Source organism: Ammospiza nelsoni, chromosome 21, assembly GCF_027579445.1.
Source record: "Ammospiza nelsoni isolate bAmmNel1 chromosome 21, bAmmNel1.pri, whole genome shotgun sequence".
In the NCBI taxonomy this organism is placed as follows: Eukaryota; Metazoa; Chordata; class Aves; order Passeriformes; family Passerellidae; genus Ammospiza; species Ammospiza nelsoni.
In genome coordinates, this window is record NC_080653.1 from 8103247 (window position 1) to 8126853 (window position 23607).

Here is a 23607-nt window from a genome sequence, read left to right on the forward strand (position 1 = left end):
GCAATCCCTGGCTGTGAAGTCTCTCCCACACACCTGGGAGAGCCTGAGGCTCTCCTTGGATCCAGCTGTGCCTTGTGCTGAGCAGGACCCTGAGAATTCCTCAGGCAGCTCCATCATCACCCAGCTGCCTCCTGCCTTATCTCAGGGCTGCTGATCTCATCATTGAGCTCTCCCTCAGGACAGGGGGGCAGAGGGACCCAGTGAAAGTCACACCAGGAGGGAATCATTCCACCCACAGATTTTACCCACATTTCAAACCACAGGTTAAAAGCAGCCACCTGGAAGGTGTTTATGGATAAAGAGCCTGCAGGCACCAATCCTTACCAAAGTTTCCGTGGCTGTCTCCCACAGGCAGAGGAATGTCCTTGACTTGGTGGCACCAGCACAAACCTCAAAACCTCTTTGTTCAACTGTCCCCAGAGGAAAAAACCACAGCTCTCACCTTGGCATGTGCATTTCCCCCTTTCCCTTCCCAATTCCACCATGGAAAGAACTTACAAAATCACAGGGCATGAAGGCACAAGTGCTGCTGCCAGATTGGCTTCGTTCCCCATAATGTGTTTCAGCCATGTGGATTTTCTGTGCTTATTTGAAGGAAAGGAAAAAAATCACAGCACTATTGTATAAAGTGTACAGGGAAGTATCTGGGCAAGAACTGGGGAGATAAGCACAGGCTGGACAATACCTTAAAACACTGAAACCAACAAAAACTGGCTTGGAATCAGTTTTGAGTTTATCAAGCTCAATCCTCATCGGTGCTAGCACCAGCAACAAAAATGTCAGTTAAACTCTGGAGAAAAAGTTAATTCTCCTTGGCTGATATCACACTCACAGATAGCAGAGAGGAAACAGAAGAACTGGTGTTAAAGTCATAAGTAGAAAGATCTTGAAGGACTAAAATTACTGACCTTTTGGAGGAGGAAAAAGCCCCCAAAACAGCCCATGCATTAGTCATAATGAAAATATTGTGCATAGCACAGCTTTCCAAGAGATCTGGCTCCGTGTCAGATCCACCAGGGAGTACAAGAACTGTTTGCTTGCCTTCACTCAAGTAACAGCACAAAGTGGAGATTGCATGAGATCCCAGAAGGGTCCCTGGAGGATCATCTGCTCCATCCCCCTGCCCAAAGGAGGATCAGCTCCACCAGTGCCATTTCTGACATTTGTGTACCCATTTCTGCACCAGGTCTGTGATGGAGGCACCACACCCTCACTGCAGCTCACCAACATCTTCCCATTCCATCAGCTCCATGCACCTCTTCAAAAAAAGAAACCAGAACCGTCCCAGTCACTTTAGAAAGTGTTTATTCAAAAGCTTCATAGCACCATCTTGTTTTTTAAAACAACCAAATAAAATGCAGCAATTAAAACATTGTTTTTTCTGTTGAGCATGACACTAACTCCACCTGTGAACATATTTATGGTTGTTCTTGCTAAAATAACTGAAAAATAGCGCTCCTGTGCACACAGACATAGCACTGGCCCCTGGGGGGGTTATCCAGTCCCAGCTCAATAATGGAAGAATAAAACCAAGTGGAACTGGATACCTCAAGGAAACCATTCCCCTTCCCAATTCTGCTGGAAGAGAAAGTTTTCTAAAGGTAATTTTTAGCAGTTTCAATTCATACATCCCCTCCAAAACTTCAGCAAAACCTAAACTGTAAATATATAAAATATTTTTGGGAAGTTTTTATAGGACAAGCCAGATCATAATTGGTTAATTATCTCAATATGTTTGCTCTAACAATCACCTAACTATTAATTCCAAAGGGCCTTTAATGCCCATTTTTCCTAGGGAAAACATCAGTAAAGATAATTTTACTACATTACTACGGTGATTCGCATTAAAAATTTCAGGTAAAATCAAACTGCCATTGACAGCACTTATCATCTGCTTTCATTGTGAGGTTTTTTTCCTTTTCCCTTGTGAGTTTTGGAGCAGCCTGTCTGAGAGCTGGGATCAGTGAAGCGCTATTTCCCAAGGATCCTTAACTTACATTTCAGGAATAGGGACCAGGCCAAGGGCTCGGTCTCGTTATCGTTTGGCTATGGCTTCCGACCACTGGAATTCTCTATTGCAGCTACTTCTGATGGCCATGGCGAGGCAAATGCTCCCTGCTTCACTTGGCCAAGGCCCCCATGGGGTCCCAGGCTGGCAGCACGATGGGCTCCTGCTGCATCACGGCCAGGATCTCCTCGGGCACGTGCTTCTTGTCCACCACCACCTCGTACACGTACTCTGAGAACCAGTCGTCGGTCATGATCAGGTAACCTGGGGGAAAAGAGCATCACAGCTCAGAGCCACTGCAGGAAAGCAGCCACAGATAAGCCTCACCTATGAGTGATGCATTAAACAGGGCCTGGTCACCCTGGTTATCTCTCAAAACACAGCAAAAAATATCTCGAGGAAGTTAACATACAGGATGTACTTTGTGTGCACCTCAAGGTCAGGCAAGAAGCCCACCAGGAAAAACAAGAGCCAGAACATCCATAATTTATGTTTGCTCTGTTAAAATGGGCATTGAGAATACTCAAGGGAATTACAAAGCCTTTAAGACAGAACATTACATTTGAATCTATTGAAGCTTTAGAATTTTTCAGGTGAATACCAACCTGTTCTAAGAAAACTTTCTTGGTTTAGTTTTTGCAGTAAGAGGCAGCCACTGCTTTCCTGAAAGCCATTTAAATCACACTTAGGCTGAAGCAAATTGTCTCCCTTAATATGAAAATGACAGTGAGCACCCTTGAACTGGGAGTGAGGGAAGTCACTTCAGAGGTTTTAGCAGAGAGCTGCCTCTGGAAACAAGGTATTCCAGGTGAAATGGGAATATAAGAGTGGCTGTGAGAAAGGAAGCATTTAGGAGAGAGAGATGAGAAGGCTTTATGTAATAAAGTTCCTTGTGTCCTTATATTGTATCATCACACAATCAAATGAAACAAGAAAATGTTCAAAGAATATGGACAATAAATGCATCTATCTCCACCATCTTGCTTCTAAAGCAAGAGATCAGATAATCCCATAAATTAAAACCCCTATCAACTGTAACCCGAGCTAGAAGCCATTTTGGAAACACTGCCAAAGGGAGCTGCCTTGATTATCCTCTCTTCAGGATATGAGTTCTTGGGACACACAAAAACCTCTCACTCCCAAGAGCCAACAAGTAATTGCACCCTGAGAGGATTAATGAACTCTGCCTCTGACATCCTGTCCCTCGCGGCCGATTGGGATCGCGGCGTCTGAGCGGGAGGAAGCGCCGAGCACGACTGCAGAACATGCAAATAACTCAGCTTTGGGGAGGCCTGGGCACTGCAGACCCACACTCACACACCCTACACACACCTGGGAACCCCCTGAAAGTCCCCAAAGAGCCTTGGAGCTGGAACTCCTGCCCAGGGACAGCAAACAAACAGCATCTCTGTCCCAGGGCACTTTTGGGATGAGAGATGCACACACAGACACGGGGTGTCTGTTCCTGCAGGGGAGCAACAGCCAAGACAAGACATGAAAAGCCCAAAGGGAGCTGACTTCTAACTGGAGATGAATCCTAAAAAAGCTCCTCTCATGCCAAAACAAGCAGATGGACCCCTCTCCACAGTGTGATTTAGTACTCTCCTCTTCCTTGCTTTTAAAAACAGATATCCGATGGGATAAGCTGGGTTCAAAGTTAGGCAATAACGTCCTGTGTGTCTCCAGAACAAAGGACTACTCAGAATAATTCAACTTGCCTGTGTGGCTGAAAAATAGCCAATAAAACAGAAAGGAAATATTTGATTGGGAAGTGACTTTTTTACCTCAGAAAACAAGCAATGTTTGTCAGCAGCTGTGTTCATTCCTGGAGGAAAAACACACAGGGTTCCAGAAACGCTTATACAACAGATATAAATGGAATTACTAAATGTTTAGGAGAGGCAAAGCTGGGCTGGTTCACAGGGGTTCCCTTTCTCCAGGATAAGCCACAAGATTTCAGTTCTGCCACTCTGGAGTGTGAGCATATAACTGACACCATCCCATAATTCCCAAACCTTTCCAGTCTTTCACCATTCCTGTCAGGGGAAACAGGTGGCACCTGGCACCCTGGACTGTACTTGGGAAAACAGGGAACCCCACATGAAAAAAGCCTGCTCTTTCCTCACAAAAAAATAATTTCTTTGCTCATTGTTCAATGACTCCAGTGCAGTCCCTGGTGTTCTCTTGCAGGCTGGACCCATGGTCACCCTGGCCAAGAAATCCTGGGAGCTGGGGCACATCCCATCCCCACACCCAGCTGGGATGTGCCAAGTTCAGCATCATTCTTGGCTGACTCTTCACTGATGTGGACTCTGGTTTCTGGTGCTGGACTTACCCAAGCACAGCTTCCCAATTCCTTAACAAGGCAGATAAGATAAAAATCTTAACTCTTATCACAGTGAGATACAGACTCAGTGGCACTAAAAGACAGCTCAGGCAAACTCTGAGTCCTCACCCTCCTACACAGCTACTCCTGGACACTGCAGAGTGGAAAATCAGGGCAGCAAGGAGAAGAAACCCCATCAAGTTGAGTCACAGTCCCTGAAGGGATTTAAATGATGTGTAGATGTGACATTTGGGGACCATGGTTCAGTGGGGACTTGGCAGTGCTGGGTGAACAGTTGGACTCTTTTGCACCTTAAAAGGGCTTTTCCATCCTAAATGGTTCTGTGACTCTCAGTTACCTCTCCCAGGGTTTGGGAAGCAGCCCTGGAGGACATGTCCCATTGCCTCTTGCTCCAGAGCAGCTCATTTGGCCATACCCAAGAAAATCATTCAGGGATTCAGTTCCCTGGAAAAAAAGCAGTCTGAAATAGAGGCAAGCATCCTAACTCTGATGGGATTTTCTGTCAAGGCTCTTTTCCAGGGAACTCCCAGAGCAACACAAAGCACAGTTAGGGAGCAAGACTTTCCAGAGAGCAGGGTGTCCCCTGGTACATGAGGCACATAAGGGACAGTGACTCAGCCTGCAAAGCCACACAGATGCCATGGGGACAAGATAGGGCAGGGTTATTCAAGTCACTCTGGGCTCCTATTTTATTTATTTCAAAGGAACAACCAGCTCCTCTTCACAGCTCTAAAGGTCATTCTGGAGAGGTGAGTGTGGGTTTGGATGCTGCAGCACAGCAGTGCCACAGCTCAGTCCCAGCCCAGCAGGCACCACCTGGAGCAGTGTCAGGGTTCAGCTGCTGCCCTGAGCCATTGATGTTACCCCTCAGCATTGATTTGGCTTCTTCACTTAATCCAACATTCCAAAGAACATTTCACTGCTGTCATATTGCTGAGCCTTGAAGGCTGGACATCAACAGCTTCATTGTTTTGTGAAGTCTGAAGATTTTTATTGAAATACTTTGCTGTGAATGGATACAGTTAACTCAGAACAGAAACTACTGCAAGACCAAGAGGGCACAACATAAATTAAGACACTTCCTAGAATATTCTATGTTTTCCTCTGAGTTGTTCATGTTATTGAAAAGCTTATAAATAAGACCACATCCTAAAACAGAGTTCTCCAAAAATAGTCTATTCCCAGAAGAAAGCCAAGACATCCTGGGAAAGTTCTGCCACACCAAGTCTTACAAGCACAACATTTGGGATTAATGTGCAGCAGAAAAATGTGGCCAGCAGTGACTTATTCCTGGGGACACAGAGTCTGGCCTGGCACACTCACCACTGAGGCTGTGCCATGGCTGAGCCCACATCTCCTCTCACTCAGGAGATAATAAAAATCATGGAGTTCCCCTCCACTCCACGTAGGAAGAGCTGCCTCATTGTCCTTGCCACATCCTTATTTCCAAACATTCAGCTTTCTGCTCTCATGACTATAAATTACCTTTATTGCCACGGTCCTCTCCCCAGGAGTTTTCCACTCTCCATTTTTCAAATGCATCTTCTTGCCCATCCTGTGCCAAAACAAGCCCATGACAGTGAGTGGTGAAGGAGAGGCCACACCTGAGCAGGCAACCCCTTCCAAACCCAGCACCAGGAACACACAGAGCTCTGCTCCTCAGAGTCCCAATGGTTTCTTGCTAATGCCATTTTATAAAATACTCATCTACCTACTTAGATAAAATGTGGTGAAGAAGAGTCTGCAGTCAATATTTATTTCATCAGGCAGCTGAAATTTAACTAAATTCTAGTTTGGACTTAACTGACTCACAGAATTTCAGCTGCTGTCCCTGTCCCCCATCAGGGAATGAGGGAAATTAAACACAGGATGCACAACTTGCCTGAACTGGAAATCGGAGGGAAGGAATAAGGAAATGTCAGAATTCAGAACAGCATTGGTAAGAGAAGTGCAAACCCTTGAAGAATCCAGCTGAAGGACACAGCTCCAAGTCTGGTGCTGTGCAATTAAAATATTTTAATACAAAAAACTAACCTAAAAAACACCCCATAAATCCATTTTTAATATTGAATGGATTATTGGTGTAATGCTTCTATTCTCCCTTGAAAAGAGAACACTCCTTAAGGTGGGACACTTGAGAGCTCCCAGACCAAGAATGTCAACTCTGGATGCTCTCAGAAATTGGGAAGAGCACATTCATGTAGAATAACTTTTTAACAAAAAGGTGCATTTAATCCACATCAATTTTTGATGATGTAAAATTGTAATTTTTTTTTTAAATCTTCAAAGCCTTTTAATAAAAAAGTAAGTAAAACCAAAATATTACATTTTACAACTCAGATTCTCAAAGCACCTTCAGTTAAGGTTTTTAAGCACTACCTACAAAGTTTTCCTTGTTTTTCAGTTGGATATTTACAGAGGTGTTTGTGCAATCTGATACATGGTGGAAACATTAAGAGCTCAGAATGCAGAAAACAGGAAAAAATTGAGCTGTAAAAAGTAACTTGGAACGTTCTTATGACTCAGCAGTTCCACCTCAAGTCTCAAAACTCCACAGCTCAGGCAAACTCGTTCAGTGCTGTGCAAGCTGCTATTTCTCAAGCCAAGGTCAAGCTGGACAGGAAGAGATCACTTCAAAGAAACTTTAATAATGACAGCTTCTGGAAATAAATGGAAACATCAACCCTGCAGATAACCCCAAGTTGTAAGTTTTTGAATGCTTCTTTTTACTTCATTATGTGCTTTGTTATGGTGCCAGGAGCAGATCTAACTGTGGATTCATCTCAGCCTGCTGTTTGCCACACAGCTATGCTGGACACCACTTCCCCTCCCTAATTAGAGGTCAGAGATCACATGCCAGGGAGCTGCAGGAGATTAACCCTGCTGCAAATGCCTCCTGCCAGCATTTTAACAGGAGCTTCAGGCTCTAAACCAGACTGGACTAACCATGCAGTGGTTGTCCAATCCAAGTTTGTGGGCAAAAGGAAAAAAGTCCTTTGAGATGTCTAAAATTCTTCACTCCTTGTTAAATATTTATAGTTCTGAACACTCAGACACAAACAACACAAAGGGAATAAACAACCAGCCTTGTGCACCAGGGGGTTGTGGCACACTTTGAGTGAGCCCAGGACACAAAGAATCTCTCAGGATATTCCAACACATCCCTGCCAGCACCAGAACTCCAGGAGGGAGACTCTACCTTCTCAGTGACAGCTGTCAGGACCATGGCATGGGTCATCAGGGACTCCCCAAAGATCAATCGTTCTGCTTTGTTCATGTTCTTGATGGAGACACCAAACACCAGCTCATGATTAAATCTAGCAGAAAGACAAATAAGCCAGTCTGAAATAGAGGCAAGCTTCCTAACTCTGATGGGATTTTCTATCAAGGCACTTTTCCAGGGAACTCCCAGAGCAACACAAAGCACAGTCAGGGAGCAAGACTTTCCAGAGAGCAGGGTGTCCCCTGGTGAGAGAGATGAGAAAGGATGCAGGGGGAGTGCTGACAAAGTCAGGGGATCAGGAGACTGCCCTGTGCCAGGAACATACAAGTTCAACCAATTTTAATGTCAGAATAAATGCAAAACCTGATCCCTTTAGGAGTTTCGCTCACCATATATTAGACATTTATATAAGTAAGAATATTTACAGCTACTCATAGTGCATCTTAATAGGATTCAGATTAAACTAACAAGTAAAAAAATTCTTCTGCTGCTGAATTACTTAAATATACTCTTTTGGGGTTTATAATCCAATGTAGAAAGAACTAAAGCACTGTTCATATCCTCACTGAGGATCCCAAATGACAGCCTGGTTTGATTCTCTACTCACATATTCAGGTCATTGATTCCCAGCTTGCCATAGAAGTGCTTTGCCACATCACAGCCAAACCACACAGCCTGCAGAGAGAAGGAAGGGTCATGTCTGGGCCAAATCCCAGGAGCTTTACATGGCATGGGCTGCACTGTGCCACCCACAAAGAGAAACCAAACCCACCTCGCCATCCTTGATAGATGCTGCAGCCAATTTCTTCAGGACCTCCACAGGCTGGTTGTTGTAGAGAGTTTTCCTCCCTCCAGCCATGTTGCCCAGGTACTCCACTGTGTAGAGCCTGTTGTAGGGGTTCTGGGGTCGAGGATCATTCACTAGACAAATCTGCCAAAAAACCAAGATGTCATAAAATACGGTGCAACATAACTGCAATCCTTGAACCTAAAAGGATTTCAGGGAATGGCTTTTGTCCCAGCCAGCTGTCTGCCCCATTAGCAAACAAGCCACTTGGCTGAAATAAGAGGTTTCTTAAGGTTGTGCTTGTTGGGCTTTTTTTGCTTTGTTTCACAAGTTCACCTCGTAACTGTGGCAGAGCAGCTCTGTGTGTAATTCCTTCTCTAATGCCTGCCTTATGACCTATTACAACTAGATCACTGCATATTTTATCATTACAAAACCCTTGTGGACTGCAACACAAGATCCCAGATAATTGAGGGGTAGTGCACAAACAGCACAACAGGGAGAATAAACACACTGACTTGGGCAAGCTGTGCCCATCCCAGGTGCTGCAGACACTGGCAACAGTGGAAAATAAATGGCTTAGCAGTAAAAAAAAAAGGCCTTGGAAAGTTTTCAGCATGCCCAACCTTGTCCTCCATGTTGAAGTAAGGCTTCACATGCTCGTTGTAGAACTGCACCGGGGTCATGGGGCCGTACTTGTGGTAATTCTTCTCCTTGTCGCGGAACTCCCAGCAGAAAGTCTCCGGAGGGCTGCCCAGGCAAGTGCTCACTATTCTGAATACCTGCCCAGAGAAGCAAACAGCTGTGAGCCTGCTTGGACATGCAGCTGTGCCTCTCCTACCACAGCAATGCCACTGGAGCTTGGATTTCTCCATGTGAGAACCAGTGAGATCTTAATGGTCGCCTTTGAACACGCACACATCAATATCTGGATTCAGCTCCTGAAATCTTGGTGGTTCACCAGTTCAAAACCAATCTGAAAGGCCTCAGGAAAATCAACAGAGCTTCTTTCTCCACCCTCACACTCCATGTTCTCAGGTAAACCGCCAGGCAAAACAGAAGCTTACTGATTCCAGGTTACCCTAGGAATGCAGCAGCCCAAAGCAAAAACAGGACACTACCCAGCCTCGTTACAACATTTTATCAGTAATTCTGAAGCTCCTCCAACACTGACAGAGAAACTTACTCAAATTGATTCTCTAAAGGCTTGATCATTCAGCATCACCTGCTCCACCAGCTGGTTTGCCCCATGCAGAGACAAACCAGACCTTTTAATGTGGGCATTTTATCCCAGTGTTTCCCTGTACTAATTCATTTTTTATTGTAATGTTAATTTGGATTTGAAAGATGGGCCTTTGCTTATTTTCAAAACCCCAGAATAATCTCCTCATCTCTTTTAATACATTTAGCATCTGTTTAGGGCTGAGCTGGCAGGTTATGCAATTTAATTCCATCTCCCTGCCTGCTGCCTGTGACATCCTTTGCAGCTGGCAGCTATCTTTGGATTTTTAGCACAAAAAGTTGACCAGATTTCAAGTCATCAGCCTCCCTGAACATCAGAATATAAAGCTGCACTTCAGAACCACTACTGTACTTTCTCACAGGGCTTATCAGAAAATGTGCCAACACTGGCAGTGTAACCACATGAGTGTCTTTAAAGATACAGAGCAGGACCTGCCACAGGTACTCTGGGGACAGGGAATTTAATCACAGTTAAACAGGTTTGAATCTGTTTTATTTCAGCTGACACTGATCTTTAGCTCTGTCCATGTCCTGAGCACAAGCCTCTTCCTTGCAAGGAACCTTCAGGTTACTTTAAATAAGAGGAGAGGGAGTCAAATCTCAGCTGCACCTTTTGCACTGGGATCCAGCTCCTGTGGTCTGTGCCAGCCTGCCCAGCCTGGCAATCTTCACACTTACACAGCAGAATAGACACAACACCTTCCCAAAGCTGATTTAACTCTTTCTGGAGCTGATCCATAGGAACTGGCTGTATGTTAATGTGCTCTTTGTGCTGGCAGCAAAAGGAGTGCAGTGCTCCTGCTAAATAAAGGTGTTCTTGCTCCGAGCAAATTAAGAAAACAAGTGAAAAGATTAATTACAGGTTGAAACCAGGGTGTGGGCATAAGGCTTCTACTGCAGGAACTCACACATTTCTCAATAAATATGGTAAAGAGCAAATATAAACCCCTGAACTACTATAAATATTTTATTTTGCACAGACTGCACAAAAGGCACCATTTGCTGTGGCTACACCCACATTACCTCAGATAACTGCAAGCACTGAGAGATGAGGCCATGAACACAAAATAAGCAAGAAAAATGCCTGAAAGGAGAGCAGCAACCAAGCCAGAGGAAGGAAAACGATGGAGACAGAAGTCTCCAGTGAACAGAGGCACTGGAGCCTGGAATGGCCTCCCTCAATTGTTTTGCCACCACACCCAACATAGGCCCTCTCTTCAGATCTCACAAGCTTCCTCTGCCAATAAATAAAATAAGCATATTTAAACTAAAAGGTGACTTACATTGCCCTAGTGACAACTAGAAGCAAGATAAGGCAAAGATAGAGTGGCTTGTGCTAAACCCCAAAACAAATGAGGAGGGGAAAAGGAGGACACTCCTGATAAGGAAGAGTCTACAAAGAGAACAGCAAAGGAAGAAAAATTCTATTGCATGAACTGCACTGATTTCAGCTTCTGACCCACTGTGCACTGGTTTGATAAGAATGTTTATACAGTTCTGGAGTGAATATTTAATCCCATGTTCCATAACAATTGCCCCATTTCAGCTGAGTGCTGCTCCCAGCAGGAGCAAACCAAGATTTGCTATGCAAATAGAACCTCCCACAACAAAACCAAATACAGAGGCAACACCACTCATACACATCCAAACACATGCAAACCACCTGTACTACTGCAGGAGAAAAGGCTGTGGTAACCTCAGAGAATGAAGCACAACCATTTACAGAACAGAAACTGCAATCAGTGAAGAACCTTTCATGCCAGTTCCAGCATCTCTTGTCAGAGGGCAAGAAGCTCTAAATCAATGAGGAAATATTTAGCAGTGAACTGTGTGTCCATGCCCTAAGAACGACCATCTCTAGGAAGCTTTTGATGTTTGCTGCAGAATCCCCAAGGGCTTTTGGACACACACTGCATGTACATTGCATTAATTCACCTTTGAACCAAGTGCAGATTGGCAACATTCTGGGGTAGGCTCAAAGCACAGCATTCTTAAAGCATGAATTTCACAACAGTTTTGATGAAACCCAAGGAACACAAATCAGTTTTCTTCTGCAACCCTAACCTTAATTAGATTATAAAAAGCTACATAATTTTACATGAGGTGCAAAGATGAATTTTCAAAACCTAAACCAACACATTACTGTGGAACTAAAACTCTACAGAGATAGCCCAAGGTATGTTCTGCCTAACAGTGATGTTTGAGTGGATTGCAGAAAAAGCCAACACACATCACCAAAACATTTGATTTCTTGACTCATCTAAAGACATACATTAACCACTGGGTCACTTGGCAGTGTATGTTTGAGAAACAAATTAAATACTTTTTTTAAAGTGCATGAACTCAGTCACACTAAAGCAGCCCCAAGTTTAAGTTATTTTTGGCAGTTTAGGAATCAAGTATGAGCAGCACAGGATGAGAAAAGTTATGTGGGTTTGTGTGAGCAGGAGGAGGTTGAGGCACTGCAGACACTGACAGTGATGGAGTGAGCTCACAGCCAAACCCATGCTGCAATTCATTGCTCTGCTGCCCCCCAGGACCAGCCCTCAGCTGGGCTCAGCCCTGGGCAGGCACCTCCCTTTTGTGGTTCTTTTCTGCTCTCTTGTGGGGAATCCTTGCACAACACTCGTGCTACAAGATTTGCATTCAAAGCCATCAGAATGCAAATTTCAGCCTTTCCTGTTATTTCTAAGAGCCAGACAGGGCAACCTTTTGATCTCTCAAGGCACAAAATGCTGCTTTTCCTACAGCAAGGTGCAAATGGCTGTAAAATATCATTCTGAAACCTATGGATTCAAAATCTTTGTCTGGAAGGATTAGAAAAACTCAGGATGAAGCAAGCAACAAGCCACTGCAAAACAAATTCACTTGAACAGCTCCAAAACCACTTTGTTAAGCAACAAGAGGCACTTGTTTTGGCTACACAACAAGAAAATAAGCAATCTCATCCATTCCAGCCTTGTGTTCCAAGATTCATGTCACACCACTTTATTTACCTCCTCTATCATCATGTCCATGGCAGCACAAAGTTCTCCTTTGCTTCCTCCACTTTCCACCATATTTCTTAGCCTCAAACAGTATTCTCTCATCTGTTTAAAGAGAAAGTCACTTTGTTATAAAGGGTGTGAAAGGTGTCACCTGATCATTTTCAGGACTTCCCATCTGCTTGTTTCCAGCACCTATTTTACTCTTCACAAAAAGTTTTCAGGATGAAAAGACCTTTCAGAGGTGTCATTAGAGATTAATTCATTACCAAATAACAAGATAATTGAATGCTGTTGAAGTAAAATACGACTAAAAAATTAACAAATAGTCACAATTCAATTACCATTTCCAACCACTGATGTGAGGCTTGCAGCCATTAAGCTCTCAAAGCTTGATTTCCCTCAGTCCCACAAGTGATGCCACAACATCCACACACACCAGCACGCCTGTGACTCACAGAACACACTTTCCTCACACTGTCACATTTATTTTGCAATTCTAATGCATAATTGATCTCCTGGCTGATGAAAAGAAAGGGGCATTTCCCCACTGCATGCACAGCTGCAGTCAGAGCAGCACAAGCTTCCCATTAGTGTCACCATCCATAAGGCCAGGAACGGTGATGGGGCTCCCTCAGGAGCAGCTGCTTGGCCATGCTCGGGATTAGAACAACACTGACAACATTTAAAATGTCCAAGCTCATTCCACCACGTATTTTGCATTTTTTATGTGGATTTCAGCAGGCAGTTCTCCCTGAGCATGCAGCATATGAACTGGAAAAAATGTAGCAAACTGTAAAAAATGTTTTAATTGCCTTTTCCATCTAGCTACCTACACCAGCCTCTTCCCAGGCTAATTCATTTCTGCAGTTCAGGGAGGGAGTTAACACCTTCCTTCAGACAAAGCTGTGCACTTCTATACTGAAAGCTGATTTTTAACATGCAGCGTTTTTAAAATACATTTTTTTCCTCCATCTTTTTCACCACATTTGGCAGTCATCTCTAGAAACCTTGGCACACAGGGAGCTGAGATACTGAAAGGGTGGGAAAGAGACACTTAGACACCATGTGCTGGCTTTGCAGAAACAGATTTTAGCAGCCACATGTCAGGAAATCTTTGGAAATCTGAGGATTAGGAATAACTGCTACTAAAACCACAAAAGGTGCTTTCAAGGTACTGAAGCCTGACAATGGACTTCTTCCATGATCTCATCTTCCTGCTCCATGTTTCAAGATGAACATCAGACTTTGCTGAGACTTTAGGCTGCTTGTAAATAAATTTAAGTTGCTGAAAGTTGCTGAATGCACTTAACACTTTGGCCAGTAAGGATAAGGTGGTTAGGAACATTTGGAGCAGATTCATTCCCATCCCCTCCCCTAAATTTTATCATCTAAATCAATTTTACCTTATGATTCAAGATCTCATTCATCCTTCTGGTAGCCTCTGTGGTGTGAGACTCTGGGAAGTATTTCTTGGGGACAACACCATACTTCTCTAAAAGAAATAAAACTACAGGTTAACAATTGGCTTTTTCACACAATAGATGCCCCTACTGTTCATATCTACATGAACGATAAAGAGAGTCTGGGTTTGTGCAGAGATTATAACAGAAAGGCTCTTGCTTAAAGGTTACAAGTACCCAAAGTTTACTTTTTAATTTGTGACTGAATCTTGAACTCTGAGCTGCATTCCACAGGGATCCCAGTAAGTGGAATCCCTGAACTACTCACTATTATTTAACTCAACAGTTAAAAGTTCTGAATTAATTAGTGCTTTAAGAAGTCCTGTTGCCCTGGGGAAAAAAAAAAAAAAAAAAAAACAAACAAAAACAAAAAAATCCCACAAAAACACAAAAAAAAAACAAAAACAAAAAAAAACAAACAAACAAACAAAAAAACAAACAAAACCTTGATTACTTTAAAATTAAGCTCCTGAAATACCTTCTAAAGAACCGGGCCTCCTGTGAATCACTCCATGTAAATTATCTAAGGTCAAAACTGACTTCCCAGTCTCCTTTCCTGCTCAACATTTATAAAACACCAGCAGCAGCTCATGGCTTCCTACATTAGAGCACCACTCACAGATCTCACCATGCAAGGCTCTGGATGTAACAGCAGCAGCCAAAATCTCTGCCCTGATTAAGTATTTATAGCAATGGGAAGAGGAAAAAAAGGAACCTCCAGGCTTCAAAGAAACAAATTCCTTTTGTGATTCTAAATTTATATTATTGCCTTGTTGATTTACAAAGGTGTCACATTGCTTCACAACACAAATGAGAGCAAGTGCTGCTGTAATTAAGTATCTCCAGCAGCGTGGGTTCCTCCTGGAGCTCTGTAAGACCAGCAGTGCCACATTCCACATCAATTCCTTCTCACTGATCTTTACACCAACTTCAGGCTGCAATTCCAAGCAGTTTTGCTTTGTAAACACACCTGGGTCCAGTAGGGGCTTTTCCCTTACCATGTGCCCTAAAGACTGTACATGGCTATAAATAAATGAGGTTGAGTTGATGACTGCAGGAAAAGGGGATTGAACACTGTTATTAACCTGAAAGTCAGGGCTATCTAATTATTTGTTCATCACCTGAGCTTTTATCATCAACAGAACTATGCAAAAGCGATGCCAGACAAGATTTAAACCCAATATGTATAATCTAGCCCCCAAAAAAGTCTTTGATTAAAAAAAAACCCACAGTGGTTAATGGCATCATGTGCCTTAGCCAATTCCCAGGTCTCAAGGTCAATTTTTTACTCTATTCCATCCCCCATTTCTCAAAGCAGGCTGCAGTTTCAGGAAGGGCTCCCTGTGAGCAGTTCTCTCACCAATAATGTTGACCAACATATCCCACTGTCCACCATCATTGGTGGGGTTGGAGAGCAGGAACTGCACCAGTCTCCCTTCCACTGGCTCCTTCTTCTGAGCTGTTTCCACAAAGGCATTTAAAAAGTAGTAACAACGCTCAACCTGAAACACACAGGTAAAACAACCCCAACCCTCGTAAGTCTGATATATTATGCATTAATTAATTGCTGAGTATTCAGTTCTTTGCAAGCACAGAATACATGAAGCAACTTTCTGCTCATCCAATGAAATCCTCATTTTCCCCTCCAGCATTCCAGGGGCTACCCTATAAAATTCTTTGTTAGAACAAATATTTAGGAGTGACTTCACACAGAGCTTGAGGACAGGGGAACAGGAAATGGGGAGCAGAAGTTATGCAATGAAGCCTGACCCAAACCAGCACTAGATTTGCTTAATTTCCCTTAGGGGGAGGAGCAGGCACACACGAGCACAACTGAAACCTCAGAGCTACAGTCATGTTTTCCCTGAACTACCAAATATACAGAACTCTTGACAAAAAAGTCTTCTACTACTCCAAAACATCAACATCTTGACAACTTTCTTCTCAAGCTGAAAGTCCCACTGTGCTCGACCACCTGCATTTAAAACACATTTTTAAGGAACTTTTGAAGTTTCCTCTCATACATGCTAAAACAATGCAGCCTAAAAAAAGCTCTGTCCCAACACTAACACCTGATTGCATAAGCAATCCTACAACAACCTACACAACTGTACCTTATCCCAGAAAAAGAGATAGGACTGGCTGAACTCAAACTCTTCAATGTTGTATTTCTTCATGAAAGGAAGACGCATTGCGTTGAGGCAGGAAAAGATCCAGCATCTCCCTGAGAGATCAAAGGAACAGGAATTAAAGTGGAACACCTGTGCTCAGGAGCTGCACGACAATTCCTTTCACCACGAGATTCATGACACAGTTCTGCCTCGAGCCTTTGGCAACACCAAAGAGCTCTGAAGGTGTTCTGAAATCTTTCATTGCAAGCACATCTCTCAGTTACACCATGCAGGAGGGAAAGGAGGCAAACGCTGCGGGTCTAACGTGTGTTATTAACTTAAGGAGAGTCTAACGTGTGTTATTAACTCAAGGGGATGCTGCAGGAATTCGACTTTTCCCCGAAGCCCGGACAAAGGGCTCCGGAGCACGATCAGCATTAGGAGTCAGCCCCCAAACACCGCCCCCGGCCCCGAGCGCCCTCACCGGAGTTCTTCTGGTTGGTGACGGGCTTGCCCTCGTTGGGCACGGCGTGCTGGAACACCTGCACCGTGTCCTGCACCACCTGCCGCTGCAGGCACACCTCCAGCGGGTCGTTGCATGTGGCCACGTTCTGGGCCAGCAGGAACTGCGGCTCGGCCCGCAGCCGCCGAGTGAAGGCCACGGCCTTCTCCGTGCTCAGCCCTGCGGGACAGCGGGGCAGGGTCACGGCCGGGCCACCGGCACCGCACCCGGTAACACGCACACACCCTCCCACCGCTGATAACGGAGAGCCTGCGGTCCCGTAACAATGGGCACGTTATCCCTGCCCACAGCCCCGGTAAGGTCCCGGAATGCCTCGTTGCCCCCGGTAATTCCCCCCCCCCCCCCCCCCCCGCCCGGCTTATTGCTGAGGTATCCATGAGTCTCCCACCCTTCGGTAATGGCCGGTAAGCCCCTCGCTTCCCCGGGAATTTCCGTTCCCTGACTCGCTGTTAAGGTACCGATGAGCCCCCCCGCCCCCATCCCCGCCATGGACAAAATCCCCCCCTCCCCGGTATCCGCCCTCCATCGCTGAGGTGCCGCTGTGCCCCCTCCGCCCGCACCCGCCCCTCACGGACGGACCCCCGGCCCCCCCTCACCGCGGGCGTTCATGGCGGCACCGGCAGCACGGTCCCAGGCGGAAGCGGCTCTTATAGCGCCGGCACCGGAAGCCGGAAGAGGGGCCCGGGGCCGCGGCCGGGGGCGAGGGGGGGAGCGGCGGCGGGAGGGCGGACGGCGAGAGGCGAGGGACAGGATTAGTGCCGGTGGGGCGGTCCCCCACAGAGAACCCTCACGCCGGCGCCTGATATCGGTGCATGGCGGCGATCCCTGAGAACGACCCCTCACACGGACCCCTCTCGGCGGCCCCTCACAGCGAGCCCCTCACAGGGACCCCTCGCAAAGATCGCTCACACCGGCCCCTCACAGGGACCCCTCACATGGACCCCTCGCAAAGATGGCCCACACTGTCCCCTCACATGGATCCCTCACAGGGACCCCTCGCACAGATCGCCCACACTGTCCCCTCACAGGGACGCCTCGCACAGATCCTCACACTGGCCCCTCACAGGGAGCCCTCACACCGACCGCTTGCATGGACCCCTCACACGGGCCCCTCACAGGGAGCCCTCACACCCACACAGCCCCGGCTCCAGACCCTTCCACGCTTCCTGCAGTCCATCATCTCCCCGCCCCACAGAGGGTCAGTGCTGGGGGCTGTTTGTGGCACAAGCTCGTGTCAGTGCCAGGGGCACAGACTGGGCACACTATGTCAACAGAAAGGTTTGGGACAGCTCTCCACGGCTCGTGGTGTTGAGGCCAAGCGCCCAGAAACATGAGATGGCACTGCTGTGACACCTTGAGGAACCTCCCTGAGCACTGGTGAGTCAAGGACAGGCTCTGGATCACACTCCAGATCAAGCTGCTGAATTTTCCTCTTGAGGAACTGCCCGCTCCTCTGAGAGGAATGCTGGTGCTTCACTGCCTCAAATTGATTTACAGCACGCAGTGTTTATTGACAGCATTAGTAATGGACAATTCCAAGGCATGATGAGGCCTCAACAGCTTTCCAGGACCTTGAGAAAAGTGCTTGAGTGGCACATTTGCTGGGGGAAGGGATGGATGGAGATGTTTTCCACCCATCGTGCCGCTGGAGCAATCACACTGGGACTTCACCGTGTGTCATCGAGCACTTGGGGCTGCCCCAAGCCCTGGTGAGCCACAGAGATGGGACATGCAGCAGCAGTGCTGAGTGCCAGGCAGCTTTTGCCCTGGCAAGAGAAGCTGAGATGCCCAGAGGATCATTGGGAAGGGGCAGAGAGTTGGGTGGCCATCACCCCAATGCCCTGTGGAATGGCACTGAAGGACAGAGAGCAGCTGTCAGCACAACACCTCACTTTATTGTGTCCATCACAATGCAGTAGAGATTGCTCTGCAGACTGATCCACATCCCACATGCCTGACTGCACATGCATTCCTTGTTGGAATAAGCTTGGAGGGCAAGAGCTGGCATCACCTCATGAATGGTGCTCCAAGGAAAGGTTCCCAGTGACCAGTTCTAACAGTTCTGACCTTCTAAGCAGCAGCTTAGAATCAACAGATGCAAAGAACCACTTATATTTTAAAAAAACCATATAAACTTGATCCCAAAAAACCAGTTTCGGTGCTTTATCTCATCATCTCACACAATGGCTTTGGTTGACCACTAGAAATGATGTTTTCTGGGTGTTCTTTACCTGCAGCAAAATGAACAGAAGAAATGAAAAATCACCTCCTAGAAAAAAATAAAAAACACAAGTAAGTTGAATTCATCTGGGCTGTGTTCAGCTCCAGAAAGCTGCCAGCAGGCTGAGGATATGATATTAGGGATTTTTCCCTTCCAGTGGTTACACACAGAAAAGGGCAGGATTTTTGTGTGTCCTGTCATGTTCCCAGGGACCCCTCTCTGCTGGGACAGGGCTGATGTTCACCAGCCAGAGCAAGAGCAGGGTGGGTTTATTATACTTAATTTTAAAGAAGGAATTCATTTGGAATAGGTGTGAATAAGCAGTGAAATACTTACAGAGCTGTTTCTTTTGGTTTCTTGAAGCACTGAAAAGAAAAGAAAAAAAGCAGCCCTGTTATCATTCACGTTTCCTGGCCGTGGGGATATTGTTACAAATGTTGCAAGTACATAATGCCTTCCACATGAAATGTCTAATGCTTGGTTTATCTACTGGTAATTCTAAAGCAGGAGGTAGTTTGTAGCAGTTTTCTAACTGTGAAAAGCAACATTGTGAAATAGAATAGAAAAGGTAGAAAAAACCACAGGGCACTGCAGCAAACAATACTATTTTTTCCTATGAAATTAGAGCTTTCCATACCTTAAGAAATTTATCTATTCGAGCCACAATTCCAAAAAGTATTGTGATTGTAACCACCACGACAGCAGCAATAACAGCCTCCTTGGGAAAAACAGGTTTTTTATCTGTCAGGAAAGAAGTAGTTGGATATGTGAGAAATTTGTGCAGTCACATAACCCAGAACACTTCACAGGACTGTGGAAAGACATTTCCCACAGCTGTCACTGCTGAATTAACTGTTGCTCTCCCTGCTGTTCAGAGACTGACTCTGTGTGTTAGTCCCCTGGAGAGGAGGGTGCTGAGCCTGTGTTTTAGTGAACTGAAGAAGGATTGAAACATCAGATCCTGAAGAAGATCCCCCAGGCAGTGTTATGCTCAGAAACAAGGCAGCCCAGAGGTACCACTGACACAGGTAACATTGCTTCCCTCCCTGTGCCAGGAGGACAGAAATGAAAGGGACAGAGGTGATTTAGTGTCACCAGTCTGAGCCCTGAGCACCCAGCCCCTGGAGTCACCTCTGGAGCACAACTTCTCTTGCCTTCAGCAGCTCTTTGGGCATGACAGAACCCTGTGGCCACAGTAAGATGCTTCACACAAGACCTGAGGTGCTTTTAACCCACACTTGAGTGTGCCCTGTCAGCGTGGGAGGAGCAGCAGTGGGATGAGCCTGCCCCAGGTCACACTTGCCAAATGCTTTTGAACAACAACAGGTAGAGCAGGAGAGGCCCTTCCTGTGCTGTGGTCCCAGGCACAGGTGCAGGGAGAGCTCCTTGCTGTTGCTGTGCCCTCAGAAATCCACACAGGGAATTTTCACACTCCACTTACACTGCGTAATAGAAATGGATTGTTGATATTATAAAAGAGAACAGAGAGTAATTTGTAAAGCTTATTAATCAGCAGCAGCCTTGCTACCTTCAACGATGAGGTGGAAATCCCTTGTCCCATTTCCCAGGCGTGATTCCACCAGGCAGGTGTAGGTCCCATTGTCAGATTTCTGCACTTTGCTGATGGAGAGCTGAAAGACCTCGCTGGTCTGGTACAGCTTGTGCCGACTTTGCTGCAGGGTCAGGCTCTGGCTGTCCTTTAACCAGGTGCTTTGGCCTTGAGGGTTGGATTTGGAGTTGCAGGTCAGGGTAACATCTTTCTCTTCTTCCACGTGCAGGGTCTCCTCTCCACTCAGATGGGGAGGGACTGTTCACAGGAATGCATTTCAACAGGTCATTAGTAATGCTGCTCATAGAACCACAGAACCATTTAGGCTGGAAAAGCCTCTTCAAATTGAGTTCAACCTTTAACCCAGCACTGCCAGGGCCACCACAAAACCATGTCCCCTTGTGCCACATCTACACATCTTTTAAATCCCTGCAGGGATGGTGTCTGCACTGCTGCTCTGGGCAGCCTGTGCCAGGAATTGATGACCCTTTCAGTAAAAGAATTTTCCTTAATACCCAATCTAAGCCTCCTCTGGCACAATTTGAGGCTATTTCCTCTTATCACTTTTTACCTGGGAGAAGAGGCTGACCCCACCTTGCTCCAACTTCATAGAATGCCCACATTTACCACAAAATAAGTTCCCTTCTCACATCCCTCGTGCTCCTTGTTCAGTGGTCTAACAGATCACAGTAGTACAGCCTTTCCTGATCCCTGGGAATGAGGAGGGCAGTCATTGGCAGAGACTTTCACTCCAGTATTTCCTCTGCCCTGACTTGTATCCTTGGGAAATAACCTAGGTGGAGGCAGGGAAATATCCAGAGTATCTTTCTTAAGGTACCCACCCACTCCTATAAAAGAGCCCTTAGATCAGCCATAAGCACCAGTGCAGGAAGGGAGTGCCTTATCACGTGATTTATCTCCTCCTAAACGCATTTTTTCTCGGTGAAGACAGCGTACAAGGGTGCAAAACACCGCCCAGACAGAGCTGCTCTGCCCAGGACTCCATCCCACCCCAGCCATTCCACACAGGAATCGACTCACACCGCACATCCAGGGTCACAGACACCTGCCCAGCCCCAGACAGAGCTGCTGTGCCCAGGACGCCATCCCACCCCAGCCCTTCCACACAGGAATCCACCACAGCAACTCACACTGCACATCCAGGGTCACAGACACCTGCACGGCCCTGTCCCGTGCCAGCCTGCACGTGAAGGTGACCCCGTTGTCAGACTCGTTGACTGGGGAGATGCAGATGTTGCTGATGTTCACTTTATTCCCATCCTTCAGATCCACTTGCCCATCCCCGCGGTACCAGAGCAGCTCCTCGGCCTGGCTGCTGTTGTGCACGAGGCAGGAGAGGGAGATGGCAGGGCTGAGCCCTGTGGACAGGGTGAAGTCAGCAGCCTGGTTATTTACAAACAGCTCCACACCTGCAGAAGAAGGAGGACAAGGACATTTAAGCATCCTGAGCCATACTCTTCCCACAAAAACTGCCATGCTCGCTTCTCCGTGCCTCCACCTTGAAGGAGGGATGAGACTTTCAGGTTTCAATCTGTTTTCAGGTGGAATGTTAGTTTTTGAGACAAGAAGGTGTCTTCATCTCAAATCTCCCTCCAGTTATTTAAAATAAAAATCAGCCTTTTGCAGCTGGCTGCCAGAACAAGGCCTGACCTGTGACAACAAAATGTCTGAAGCCAGGACTTGTGACACCCAGCAAAAGGTCATTCCCATCCCATCACCCTCCTGCTGCCAATCACTGCTGCAGCCCCACTGTGCTCACTGTTTGATATTCTGTTTTTCAGCTGGAGCAGGATGCCCTTGGGAGTATAAATGAGTTCATCAGCCCCTCAGCTGTATCCTGGCTGTTGCAGAGCTGCAATTTGTCAAAGGTACAAACCTCAGGACATCCTAAATGAACAAGCAGTATGGGAAATAAATTATTGTAATGGGATGGAACTTGCTACTGCAACCTGGGCCATAGAATAATAAATTAAAAATATAGCTCAGATTATAAAGGTATTAAGGTCCTGTGAATATAAAGAAGCCTGAAGTTCCCTGTCTGAAGGTGTTCCCAGGTGGCCAAACCTATCACACTTATCACTGCTTAGAGCAGGTTTGGAAACTGTGGCTTCATCATCCTACTGCAATAATGCTGGAAAACACTGACATTTCTCCATTCCCTGCTCTGCTACTCTCAAATCAGAGGTCAGTTTTCAGACAGTCCTCTGGGGATGATCTCCAGAATATAAAAATGCTGCTGTGGCACATCACCCAGCCCTGGGCAGTTTCAATAATTGGTGTGATGGGGCCTGGACAAAGGCAGGATGGATTTTCCATTGCTTACCTGTGGCCACACATGCCAGGAAGGAAACAGCCAGGACGGGCACTCCATGGGGGATGGTCAGGCTGTGTCTCTGCACCATCTCGGAGCAGAGCTGGCTCTGTTGGAGAGAGAATCACAGCACTGCTGCCTCTGCCCAGGGCTCGCAGGGGTTAATCCCTGCAGCCATCAGAACCCCGGGGAGAGCCCCACAGCAGGCACAGGGTCACCAGGGAATGAACTGAGTCCATTGTTGCAGGGCATTTTCCACTCCAGAGCAGATTCTAGGGGTTTTATGTCTCTAATCTCCATTACATGAGTTTGCTGTCCCTGATCACCTGTCAGGCAGGGGAACCCATCTCTGGATCAGGTAGCACTGGACTTACCTTGGGAAGAGTCTCTGGAGAGGCTGCTTCTGCTGGGAAATGGACAGTTCTTTCCCCTCCTTATTTATAAGGTCTGAATTTTAATATTTTATGATCGTTCAGTAAGAAGTGAGTCTATAAAATGGGTTCAAGGCCTCGTTCAGTTCCTGGATTTCTGAGCTCCCACAAGACTGAAGTATTTGCTGGGCTCTGCTGGCTGTTTTATGAGACTTTCTGAGGCAATGAGTAACTAATGAGAGAGTTCCTGCATCAGCCATAAAGACTTTCAGCCAAAAATAATACCTTTTTCCCCCCAGCTTTCCGTGTGTTCACAGCACTGTTTCAAGCCACAGGGATTTTATTCTAGATTATTCTAGAGCAGGAGTAGACTCTGATTTGTCCCTTTCTGCCCAAATCCCCATTGCCATGCCCTCCTTTGAGTGGAAAATGAGAAAATTCACTGA

General features: G+C 46.2%; 2 protein-coding genes across 2 annotated transcripts; both read right to left on the minus strand.

Moving 5' to 3' along the window:
- Window positions 1–1288: 1288 nt before the first annotated feature.
- On the minus strand, window positions 1289–17339 carry BLMH (bleomycin hydrolase). The gene is made up of 12 exons (XM_059487069.1): window positions 17285–17339; window positions 16650–16847; window positions 16169–16278; window positions 15415–15556; window positions 13998–14086; window positions 12604–12696; window positions 8992–9147; window positions 8351–8509; window positions 8186–8253; window positions 7555–7672; window positions 5841–5910; window positions 1289–2272 (listed from the first exon to the last, which is right to left on the minus strand). Exons 1-12 carry the CDS (start codon window positions 17295–17297, stop codon window positions 2121–2123), a joined length of 1368 nt encoding a protein of 455 aa, XP_059343052.1. The 5' UTR covers window positions 17298–17339; the 3' UTR covers window positions 1289–2120.
- Window positions 17340–18563: 1224 nt separating this feature from the next.
- Window positions 18564–23327, minus strand: TMIGD1 (transmembrane and immunoglobulin domain containing 1). Its single transcript, XM_059486740.1, has 7 exons — window positions 23165–23327; window positions 22803–22899; window positions 21610–21888; window positions 20438–20716; window positions 19547–19650; window positions 19246–19274; window positions 18564–18919 (listed from the first exon to the last, which is right to left on the minus strand). The coding sequence occupies exons 2-7, from the start codon at window positions 22879–22881 to the stop codon at window positions 18916–18918; spliced, it is 774 nt and encodes a 257-aa protein (XP_059342723.1). The 5' UTR covers window positions 22882–22899; window positions 23165–23327; the 3' UTR covers window positions 18564–18915.
- Window positions 23328–23607: the final 280 nt, after the last annotated feature.